The sequence below is a fragment of the Propithecus coquereli genome, unplaced genomic scaffold, assembly GCF_000956105.1.
Source record: "Propithecus coquereli isolate 6110/MARCELLA unplaced genomic scaffold, Pcoq_1.0 Scaffold10, whole genome shotgun sequence".
Taxonomy (NCBI): Eukaryota; Metazoa; Chordata; class Mammalia; order Primates; family Indriidae; genus Propithecus; species Propithecus coquereli.
Genome location: NW_012133858.1, coordinates 1596040 through 1608708, shown reverse-complemented (window position 1 = coordinate 1608708; position 12669 = coordinate 1596040). Strand labels below are relative to the sequence as shown.

The 12669-nt window shown below is 34.9% G+C and overlaps 1 protein-coding gene across 1 annotated transcript in view; it reads left to right on the top strand.

Annotated features, from left to right (window-relative positions):
• Positions 1-12669, top strand: part of GSK3B (glycogen synthase kinase 3 beta) — a 262122-nt gene that overhangs the window by 208941 nt on the left and 40512 nt on the right. The window contains exon 7 of the mRNA XM_012639510.1: positions 8266-8361. Within this exon, the coding sequence (XP_012494964.1) occupies positions 8266-8361 (96 nt within the window). The remainder of the gene's footprint in view (positions 1-8265; positions 8362-12669) is intronic.

Here is a 12669-nt window from a genome sequence, read left to right as displayed (position 1 = left end):
CGCCCGGCCAGTACTGTGTCTTGTGTTAGCAAAGTCCTCACTGTGTTTGTGAGATTTCATCCATAAGGCATGTGTAGCTCTGCTTTATTCATTTTCATTGCTAGTTAGTATACCATTATACGACTGTATTATATTATTAATTCTGTGGGATTTTTGCATTTGTCTGCAATATTTTACCATTTAGGTCATTAAATATGAAATGTCCGATTTTGAATCAAAGGTGTAGTTTATTATATCTCAAATAAGAAGCAGAACAATTAAAATATGAGCCTAAACTATTGACACAGTTTTGCCATCTTAACGGTAGCTTGTTTATGCCAGCAGTGAAGAAGCCTGAAGAGCAAGTGGCAATGAAATCATCAAAGGCGTTTTCCACAGCTTGTTGAGAATTGGATATTTTTCCTTGCAAGAAGTGATCCAAAGCCTGGAAGAAGTGGTAGTCAGTTGGTGCAAGGTCTGGTGAATACAGTGGATGACAGAGAGTGTACAAGTCCAGCTTCTGTAATCTGAGCAGCCTTATTTGTATGACATGTGGTCCAGCGTTGTCTTACAAGAAGATTGGCCTGTCTCTGTTGACCAATTGTGGCTGCTTAATCTCAAACATCCTCATCATTTCATCTAATTGGTTGCAGTAGACATCCACTGTAATGGATTGACCAGGTTTCATGAAGCTGTAGTGGATTAATACTAGCGCTGGACCACCAAATAGACATCATTAGGTTTTTTTTGATGAATGTTTGGTTTTTGGACTGTGTTTAGCACTTCATCTGTATCCAACCATTGTGCCAAATGCTTGTGATTGTCAAAAAGAATCCATTTTTCATCATACATAACAGCTTGATGTAGAAATGGTTTGACTTTATGTTTTGACAGCAAAGAAGGGCAAGCTTTGAAATGATTTCTCTTCTGATGCTAGTTTAATTCCTGTGGACCCCATCTATCCAACTTCTTTACCTTGCCCATTTGTTTCAAATGGTCCAGTATTGTTAGAATAGTAACATCAAACCTTGCTGCTAATTCACGTGTAGGTTGAGGTAGATTCACTTCCACTAGAGCTTTCAGCTCATTATTGTGCACCTTGGTTTCAAGTTGCCCACGTGGCTCATTTTCAAGAATAAAATTACCAGAATGGAACTTCTCAAACCATGGACATACTATGTGTTCATTAGCCACATCCTTCCCACACACTTTGTTGATATCTTGAGCTATCTGTAGTGCATTGGTTCCACGATGGAATTCCTATTCAAAAATAACATGAATTTTTGACTTATTCATGGCTCTAAAAATTTTTTTGAAAGATAATCACAAACCAAAATGTGTGTTTGAAGACTGAGGATGTACCTTCACAATAAACAAAACAAGAAGTGTCAAAGTGAAATGTCAGCGATAACACTTGTCAAACTTAGTGCTTAAGGAAATCAGACATTTCATACTTAATAACCTGAATGTTATACTATGGGTAATGTTGTGTTGGATGTATAAGAATTTCTTTTGAAATAGAATCAGCTTGTTAGGGTGTGCATTTACAAATATTCATTTATTCATGTGATTGTTGTTGTTTTTCTTCAGCATTCAAAAGAATCCAGCGGAGTTGCTGGACAGAATTATCAATAAGCTTACTAGTCCCCCTCATTTCTTCTTCACTCCTCTCCCTCTCTAGGTACATGTACATACACCCAAAGACACACACACACACACACACACACACACACACACATACACACATACACATACACACCCTCACCCTCATCAAGGGCTTAGTATAGCATATAAATGCTTGTTGCTTTATATTTTAAAATAAAGACTAAGATTCCTTTTTAGCCTTTATATTTTAAGAACGTATAGTTCCTGACTTATAAATGTCTGATAGCTGTAGCTGTCAAGACCAGAAATTTTCCTTCCTGACACTAGATACCTTGCTCTTGTAAAACTAGAATGGTACTATAAGAGATGTTGGTGGGACTGCAAATAAGTACAACTTCTATGGAAAACTCTGTGGAGATTCCTCAAAGAACTAAAAGTAGATTTTGATCCAGCAATCCCACTACACAAAGGAAAATAAGTTATTTTATCAAAAAAAACACTTTTACTCAAAGGCTTATTGCAGCACACTTCACAATTGCAAAGATGCGGAATCAACTCAAATGCCCATTAATTCATTAATGGATTGACAAAATGTCATATATGTATACCATGGAATACTACTAAGCCATAAAGAAGGATGACTTAATGCCTTTTGCAATAATTTGGATGGAACTGGAGACCACTATCCTAAGTGAAGTATCTAAAGAATGGAAAAACAAACACCACATGTGCTCGCTATTCATTTGGAACTGACAAGCACACATGTTCATAAGAGGGAAGTAAAACTCAATGGAAATCAACCAGGTGGGAGGGGGTAGAAGGGAATTGGGCAAAAACCTACCTAACCGGTATAATGAACAATATCTGGGTGATGGACACTCTTATAACCGTGACTGAAGCATTATAAAAGGGATGCATATAACCAAAAATATTTGTACCCTGTAATAGTTTGAAATAATAATAAAAGAGTTGTGAGAAGCTGTATAACTAGAGATGTATTTCCAGTGTCCTAAGACTGAGCTTTCCCCAGAACAATATTAGGAATAGGAGTGAAGAGTCCGGGCTCAGTGACTAATGCCTATAATCCTAGCACTTTGGAAGCCAAGGCAGGAGGATCACTTGAGACCTGGAGTTTGAGACCGGCCTGAACAACATAGTGAGACCCTGTCTCTACAAAAAATTTAAGAATTAGCTGGGTATGGTGGCACACACCTGTAGTCCTAGCTACTCGGGAGGCTGAGTTAGCAGGATCACTTGAGCTCGGGAGTTTTGAAGTTGCAGTGAGGTATAATGGCACCCTTGCTCTTTAGCCTGGGCTACAGAGCGAGACTCTGTCTCCAAAACTTAAAAAAAAAAAAAAGGAATAGGAGTTAGAATAATTGTTATAATATACATTATTTTTGCATTCATCTTTTTATTTTCTTTCCAGTAACATCAGGATTTTGCTCAGAAATTATAAAAAGTTACAGGTCAGTTTATTGTTAACTAAGTTCCTTTTTGATTTATACCAATAAATAATACTGTAGCTACATAGCTTAGAATATCCTTTCCATCTTTCTTACCTAAACTTTATGTATTCTGGTATCTAATTTATGAGAGTTTTTATTACAGGTGTAATTGGCACATGATAAACTGCACATATTTAAAGTGTTCTATTTGATAAGTTTTGATGAATGTATATACCCATGAAATCAAGATAAACATAATCATAATCCCAGTAGTTTCCTAGTGCCTCTTTGTAACCCTTCCCTCTAGCCTCTCAAAACCGTAGACAGAATTTTCTAGAATTCCATGTGAATGTGATTATACATTAGGTACTCTTTGGCTTCCTTTAGATTTATCCAAGTTGATCTTTTTTTTTTTTTTTTTGTATTACTGAGTAGTGTTTTGTTGTATGGACAATCAGCATTTGTTATTCACCTGTTGATGGACATTTGGGTTGTCTCTACTTTTTTGGTAGTTACAAAAAGGATGCTATGCACATTTGTGTACCAGTCTTTGTATGAATACTTGCTTTCATTTCTCTTGGGTAAATATCTAGGAGTAGGAATGATCAGTCCTATGATATATATATATATATATATTTAACCTTAAAAAAATTTCCAAATTGTTTTCCAAGGTGCTAGACCATTTTACATTTCCACCAGCAATGGCGAAAGCTTCATTTATTCTACATCTTTGCCAAAGTTTGGCAAGTATACTAAGCCTTTTAATTTTAGCCTTCTTATTGGGTGTGTAGTGGTTATCTTGTGGGTTTTTTTTTTTCGTTTAGTGAATGCAACTTTTAAAAAATTTTATTTGTGTAAATTTCAGGGCTACAGTGCAATTTTGTGAAATGGATATATTGCATAGTGGTGAAGTCTTGAGTTTTAGTGTATCCATCACCTGAATAATGTACATTTTACCTATTAAGTAATTTCTCATCACTCACCCCTTTTCTACTGTCCCACCCTCCCGAGTCTCCAATGTCTGTCATTCCACATCCTATGTCGATGTGTCCATATTATTTAACTCCCACTTGTAAGTGAGGACATGTGGTATTTGACTGTGTTTCTGAGTTGTTTCGCTTAAAATAATGGCCTCCTGTTCCATCTGTGTTGCTGCAAAAGACGTGATTTCATTCTTTTTATGTACAAATAGTATTCCATTGTGTACATATAATACATTTTCTTTATCCAGTCATCCGTTGATGGACACTTGGGTTGATTCCTTTTCTTTGCTACCGTGAATAATGCTGCAATAAACACAAGAGTGCAGGTATCTTTTTTATATAATGTTTTCTTCCTTTGGGTAGATACCCAGTAGTGGGATTACTGATAGTTCTATTTTTAGTTCTTTGACAAATCTCCATCCTGTTTTCCATACAGGTTGTATTAATTTACATCCCCACCAACAGTGTATAAGTGTTCCCTTTTATCCTCATCCTCACCAGCATCTGTTATTTTTTGACTTTTTAATAATAACTATTCTCACTGGTGCGAGATAATAATCTCATTGTGGTTTTAATTTGCATTTCTCTGACGATTAGAGATGTTGAGCATTTTTTTATACACTTGTCGTCCTCTTGTACATCTTCTTTTGAAAAATGTCTGTTCATGTCCTTTGTCCACTTTTTAATGAGATTATCTATTTTGTTGTTGTTGTAGTTGTTTCCTTATAAATTCTGGATATTAGTCCCTTGTCAGTTGCATAGTTTGCAGATATTTACTCTCATTCTGTAGGTTGTATATTCACTCAGTTGATTATTTCTTTTGTTATGCAGAAGTTTTTTAGTTTAATTAAGTCCCATTTACCTATTTTTGGTTTTGTTACTTGTAATTTTGAGGTCTTAGTCATGAATTCTTCTCCTAGACCAATGTCCAGAAGAGTTTTCCCTGGGTTTTCTTCTAGTATTTTATAGTTTCAGGTCTTATGCTTAGGTCTTTAGTTCATTTTGAGTTGATTTTGTACATGGTGAGAGATAGGGGTCCAGTTTCATTCTTTTGCGTGTGGCTATCCAATTCTCCCAGCACCATTTATTGAAAAGATATCCTTTCCCCATTGTGTTTTTGTCAACTCTGTCAAAGATCAGTTGGCTATAGATGTGTGGCTTTATTTCTGAGTTCTCTATTCTGTTCCATTGATCTGTGTGTCTGTTTTAATACCAGTACTGTGCTGTTTTGGTTACTATAGCCTTTTAATATAATTTGAAGTCAGGTAATGTGATGCCTCCTTTTTACTTATGGTTGCTTTGGCTATTCAGGCTGTTTTGGTTCCATATGAATTTTAGAATTGTTTTTTTTCTAATTCTGTGAAAATGACAGTGTTTTAATAGGCAGCAGTTCCTCACCTTTTTGGCACCAGGGACCAGTTTCATGGAAGACAATCTTCCCCCCACCCCACCCCCCATCCCCAGGCAGGGGTAAGGGTGGGAGGCAGAGCTCAGGTGGTGATGTGAGCGATGAGGAGTGACTGTAAATACAGATGAAGCATCACTGGCTTGCCTGCTGTTGGGGACCACAGCTGATAGAGATTGCATTGACTCTGTAGATTGCTTTGGGCAGTATAATTATGTTAACGACATTTAAACCTTTCAATCCATAAGCATGGGATGTTTTTCCATTTATGTCATCCACAATTTCTTTCACCAGTGTTTTGTAGTTTTTTTTTTTTTTAATAGAAATCTTTCACCTCCTTAAATACATGCCTAGGTATTTTTTTTAATTATTGTAAATAGTATTGCCTCCTTGATTTGGTTTTCAGCTTGATTATTATGATGTATAGAAATCCTACTGATTTTTGTACGTTAATTTTGTATCCTGAAAGTTACTGAATTTATTATCAAATCTAAAAGTTTTTGTAGTGGAGTCTTTAGGTTTTTCTAGATATATTAATAAGATTGTATCATCAGTAAACAGAGATAATTTGAGTTCCTCTTCTCCAATTTAGATGCCTTTTATTTCTTTCTCTTGCCCGATTGCTCTGCGTAGGACTTCTAGTCCTATGTTAAATAAGGGTGGTGAAAGTGGTCATCCTTGTCTTGTTCTAGTTCTTAGAGGGAATGTTTTCAACTTCTCCCCATTCAATATGATTTTGACTGTGGATTTGTCACATATGGTCTTTATTATTTTGAGGTATGTTCCTCTTATGCCTAATTTCTTCTTGAGGGTTTTTCTCATGAAGGGATGCTGGATTTTATCAAATGCTTTTTCTGCATCTATTAAGATCATATGGTTTTCATCTTTAATTCTGTTTATGTGATGAATCACATTTATTGATTTGCGTATGTTGAACCATGCTTGCATCCCTGGAATAAAACCCACTTGATCATGGTGTATTAGCTTTTTAATGTGCTGTTGGATTCGTTTGGGATTTTTCTAATGATTATTGATGTTGAGCATCTTTTCATGTGCTTATTTGCCATCTCTGTGTCATCTTTGAAAAAATATCTGTTCGTATCATTTGCCCATTTTTATTGGTTTGTCTTATTTTTTAATTATAGGAGTTCTTTATGTATTCTAAATACAGATCCTTTGCAGAATATGTTTACAAATGTTTTCTCTCGTTTCATGACTTGCCTTTTCAATTTCTTAAGAATGCCTTTTAGCCAAACAAACAATTTAAGATATTAATGGAGTTCTGAAAGTTCTAATAGAGTCTAGAGAATTAAAGCCAATAAGAAACTCGGGAAATTCTCACTTTGCCCTTAATGGTTATGGAATTACGCCTGATTATTCACTGGTTGCCACAAAAAAATCAAATACTTAACATTGCATTTCTCTCCGTTGGTGTAACTATCCTTAAATTATAAAAGGCTTAATATTTTATCTCAGCAAACTTGTTTTATAACAGGTCTTAGGGTTATCAAGATCAATAATTTATGATTTCTTTCTACCAAGTCCTCATTTTTAGTGTTTAATGTTTCTTCCTATTTATTACCTGTTTGTGCAGCCACGTACTTTCCTTTATCCAGTGCCAAGTACTAGAGAAAAAGAAGTGCTCAATTTATTTTTGTCCTTATTATAGTTATACTTTTTCAACACACAAAATATGTAAGTTCATTGTAGCAGGAAATCTCTTGTTCTTTATATCCTCCACAGATTATAATATAGTTCCTTGAACACAAGAGACACTCAATAAATATTCAATGACTGAATGGAATTATTGTTGACAGTTTTTTAGTAAGCTTTGCCTGATTAATATATTAGTGGTACAGTTGACCTTGCATATCTGCGGGTTCCACGTCCACAGAATCAACCAACCCAGATTAAAAATATTCAGGAAAAAAAAACAATAAAAAATAACAATACAACAAAAAATAATATAAGTAAAAACAATACAGTATAACAGGTATTTACATAGCACTTATTAGTACATTGTATGAGGTATTATAAGTAATCTAGAGATGATTTAAAATGTATGGATGGATGTAAGTCAGTTATATGCAATACCGTGACATTTTATATAAGGGACTTGAGCATCTGTGGAATTTTGTATCCTCTCATTTCAGGTGTGATCATTGCAATATATTGTTTTTCTAGGTAGAAGAAAGATCCTTGATTTTTATTTGAATAAGTTTGAGTTCAGTAATCTTTTTTTATGACCCTGATTTAACATTATTGTTATATTATAGAAGTCTGTCCGTGGTAGTATAGCATGGACTCTAAAGTCAGATACAGATTAAAATGACTTTCACAAAGTCTGCTTGTCTTAGTCTGTTTTGTGTTGCTATAACAGAATGCCACAGACTGAGTAATTTATAAATAATAGAAGTTTATTTGGTTCACAGTCCTGGAGGCTTGGAAGTCCAAAGTTGAGGGACCTAAATCTGGTGAAGGCCTTCATGCTGTAGTATCCCATGGTGGAAGGAAGAAGGGCAAGAGCAAGAGGGAGTCAAACTCACTTTGATAACCAACCCATTCCCTTGATAACGACATTAATCCATTCACAAGGGCAGAGCCCTCATGACCTAATCACCTCTTAAAGGTTGTACCTCTCAACACTGCTGCATTGGGGATTAAATTTCCAATACATAAACTTTGGCAGGGACACATTCAAACGATAGCACTGCTGTATTTAACAAGTTATGTATTTTATTTAACTTTGGAATTCCTTTTCTCAGTGAAACCAATGCATTAAAACAAAGAGTATATTTATTAAATGTATGGGAAAAGATGGCAATAATTTGCTTTCTCTATCTAGGTCCTAGGAACACCAACAAGGGAGCAAATTAGAGAAATGAACCCAAACTACACAGAATTCAAATTCCCTCAAATTAAGGCACATCCTTGGACTAAGGTGAGTCAAATGAGGTGTTTTTTTTTGTTTTTTTTTTTTAAAGCACATTAACCAATAGTGAACTAAAACTTGGATTTCTCGTTGTTCTTAAACTAAACTATTTTGAGACCAGATAGCTGCCTGAATTACAAATACACAGCAGTTCTGTATGTAGAGATAATTGAGTATTTGTACTTCAGTGTTTTATTGACTATATGTAGTTTTGTTCCCCTCGATTTCCTATAGATAATTCCCAGCCTGGGTTTTTATTTGCAAGATAAGGACAGTCTGTCTGTATCATTCAAGGATAAAATTTGATTAGAATCAGGATCGCATATATAAATTTTGACAAACTTAATTTCAGAAGTTAATTTCTTTATTTACTTAGAGGTGCATAGTTCAATATCATATAGTGTATGATGACATACATTTCATACATTTTCTTCTTCTTTTAAACCATTAAAACATAGACTTTATTATAGATGGATGGTATTGTGTGTTTTTCTTCTCCTTTACTTTCCTATTGGTGTTTTGGGAGCAGCATTAAAAGGCAGGCGTAATATTGCTGGGAGTATACGTTGAATATAATTGATATGTTAACTGGATATTATTAGACATTGGGAAAGCTTAGCCTTAACATTAGATGGAACCAAGTCTAAAGAGCAGAATTAACTAATTTACCAGAAGACTTTTTTTCTTTTTTTGCTTTGATATTTACATGGAATGATTTTAAGAGAGATTTTATTAAAAAGTTTTTACACCTCAGTTTGATTTGTGAGATTAAGCGTGCAAAGAAAAAAATAGACTATCTCGTAGGGTTTATAGCTAGAGTGAACCTCTAGCTTCCTCATTTTGTAAGGTTCAAAACTCTGCCCAAAGATACCAAGTGACTTTTCCAAGGCTACACTGGTGGCTTGTCACAAAGCCAAAATTAAACTTCCAGTGTGTGTGTGTGTGTGTGTGTGTGTGTGTGTGTCTAATGCCAGATCTTTTAAACTTCTAGTCATGTGCCTTGAGTGCTCCTTCCCCCTTTATTAATATCTCACTATATATTTTTCTTGGATTAGAAATGGTTGACTTTTTGATATGTATTTCAAGCAGACTTTCTATATTTAAAAATGCATATAACAGTTTATGTTGTACATTAAGTTCATTTTGTTGGTTATAGATTTTTTTTATGACAAGAAGTGAAGTTATTTAGGGCTGTAAGTAAAATAATTTACTGTCCTTAGAATCAAAGTATGTTTTTCTTTCTCTAAATGGTATTATGATTCCAGTTACTTTCCTTCAAGTTATCACAATCTCATTACCTCTCTTCAGAAAATCCTGTTATTACTAATTATTTTTTATTTAGAATCACAGACCTCAATAGTATTTTAATGCCAGAATTACAGGTTGTAGCTTTCACAGGCCAACAGACCAAGATGTTGCCCTTTCTCTTCTTAAAAATTCATAATAAGCACTAAATAGTCTAAGATGAAGTGTTCTTTGATCTTTGTATTCTGAGTTTATTTTGAATCTGGGTCAGCAGATAATTAGGGGCTCTCACCTGGCTCTAAACCCAGAGAATCTCAAGCGGCCTATTTGAATTTAGGGGCTGAGTTGCAATTTTAATGCATTAAGATTATTCCAAGTTAAAATGTTTATAATAAATGATTTATAGTGTACTATGATTTCAGTCATGTTAAGAGAGGAAAGACAACAACAAGAGAATTCTATGTATTGAATAAATATAGGGAAATATGCCAAAATGCTAACAGTAATTTTGTTGAGAAGAATGTAAGATTTTATCCTCTTTGTTCTACCTTTTCGAATTTCTATATTTTCTTTAATAATTATTATTTTTATGAAGAAAGAAAGGGAAAGTCATTTTTGGTTTAATCTAAGTATTTTTCATACGTTACCCTTATTATAGAATTTCTGAGAGATACAGTGCTGAAATTGCGGTCATGAAATCTTATTTAACAGCCCTCGTCCTCATTTTTTTTCCATCAAGACTGCCACCAATACAGTAGTCCCCCATTATTTGAGGTCTCAGTTACCCTTTGGTCAACCACAGTCTGAAAGTAGGTACTGCAGTACAATAAGATATTTTGAGAGAGAGCATTCACACAACTTTTATCATAATGTTCTAATTGTTCTATTTTATTATTGTTGTTAATCTCTTACTGTGCCTACTTTATAAATTAGACTTTATCATAGCTACATATACATAGGAAAAAATATAGTATATAGAGGGTTTGCCACTATCTGCGGTTTCAGGCATCCACTGGGGGTCTTGGAACGTATCTGCCATGAATTAGGGGGGACTGCTGTATTAGTGTGTGTTATATGCTGCATTTTCCCCCCTGGTTTATAGCTCTATGATGCAAGTATTAGCCAGAGTAGAATGTGAAGAATGATTGATTATAATTAAAATGCAGCCAACAGAAGAGCTGCAGTGAATTTGTATGCTTTAAACCATCTCTTTGCTCTCTTGAGTTTTTGATATTTCTGTATCTTACACTAATGCTTTTCAAACTTGAATAGTCTATCTAAGGCCCTTTTATTTAGGTTTCCATTCCCGTACCATGTGTAGAATGACTCAATTCTCCCACCTTTTTGGTCTATTAAAACTACTATGAACCTTTCATTCGTCTAGTGTCCTTTGACATAATTTGGCTTTCACGTCATACAAATGCATTATGTAATAAGTACACTTGTGTTAATTTCTCATTAATGTACACAACTAGGTTGGGTGTTACTGTGAGTGTAAACATAAAAGCAAATTCAGGCGTAAAAATTCCACGGTTCTTCTCTGTCATCTAGGTGATCCAGGATATACTTGTGTTGATTTTTTAAAAATTGGTTATTATTAGAAAAAATACAAAATTTAAAATTCCAAGAGAAAGTCAGTCCCCTCTCCCCACCATTATGATAATGGGCAGCAATTTGAGAAATGCATTTTATGCTAAGCAGTCAATAGAGTCATTAAAAAACCCTACACAATGTTCTCTAAAGAGAAGAGCATCTTGCCCTTAGAGGGCAGGTAAACAGGAGTGTGGAAACACCTGCTTTGCCTTTATTGCTGTCTTCTTTTAGAACCCACTTTTGTCCCATTTCCTGAAGCTATAGGCGTGTGAACCCTGCTTTCCTGTGCTGCAGTGTAATGCAGATATATCCCCGGAATTGGGAGCTGATGTTCTCCAAAAAATGGGCAGAAAAAAAGATTAAGACAGAAAATATCCTTCATGGAAACATTGAGGTGAGGAAATAATAGGTTTGTAGGAAAGATAGTGGGAAAACAAAAACACTGAGATGATCCCAATGTGGTGTATGGCAGGAATCTTGAGAATTTCAAAATCCAATAAGTTTCCCTTGACTATTACATAATGGCCACTGCAACCTAATTCATTAATAAAGCACATGTCATTTAAAAGTAGGAAAGGAAATAGGTGCTAATGTTTTAAAACAAGAACTGTTATTGGAGGTGTGGGTGGGGAAGATGAAGGCAAAACAAGAACTGTTATTGGAGGTGGGGGTGGGGAAGATGAAGGCCTCTGCGCTGGTGCATGCTGTACACTTCAAAGAAGAAAATCCATGTGGAAAGCAAAAGGAAGTGATGCAAAAGTAGATTGAGAATTAAGTAGAGACAGAGATTGGTTGGAAGAAGAGAGGAAGTAAATTCTGCATTTAGTACATGTAGGTGTGGTTAAATGACAGGTGGTTATATACGAATTTGAGGATCTAGTTTAAACATTGCCCCTAATGTCTATGCCTCAGCTTTTTTCTTTTGTAAAATAGTGATTATCTGTTTTTTTCCTCAGGGTTCTTTTGAAAATATGGCTAGGATCACTTTATTTTACTTCTGAATAAATGTGAAAGTTCTACCTCCAATATAGTTCTCTGATTTGTCCTCTTCTCTATATCTCCATTGCCCTAACCTCAGTTCAGGCCATCATCTTATCATAGAGTTGTTAAAACAAGCTCCTACCTCCTAACTGATTTCCCTCCTTCAATTTCACATTATTTCAATCCATCTTCCTCATTGTTGTCAATGTTAGCTTTCTTAAAAGTGCATATAATACTGTCATTCCTATTTAAAATTATTCTCTGATACCTCATTGCCTTTAAAAAAATTTGGCATAATATACATATAATTATAGACAAGGGTGATCCTATGTCCCAGTTTATCCTTGTCCGATGTAATTATTAATTGTTTCCCCTTTCACTCTCAAAAGTGTCCTAGTTTGGATGACAGATTATTCAGTCACTCTGTTCTTGATCTTTTTTACGTTTCCTTTCCAGAAAAACAGGAGATTTGGTTCTTGTCCTGCTCCCCACCTTCCC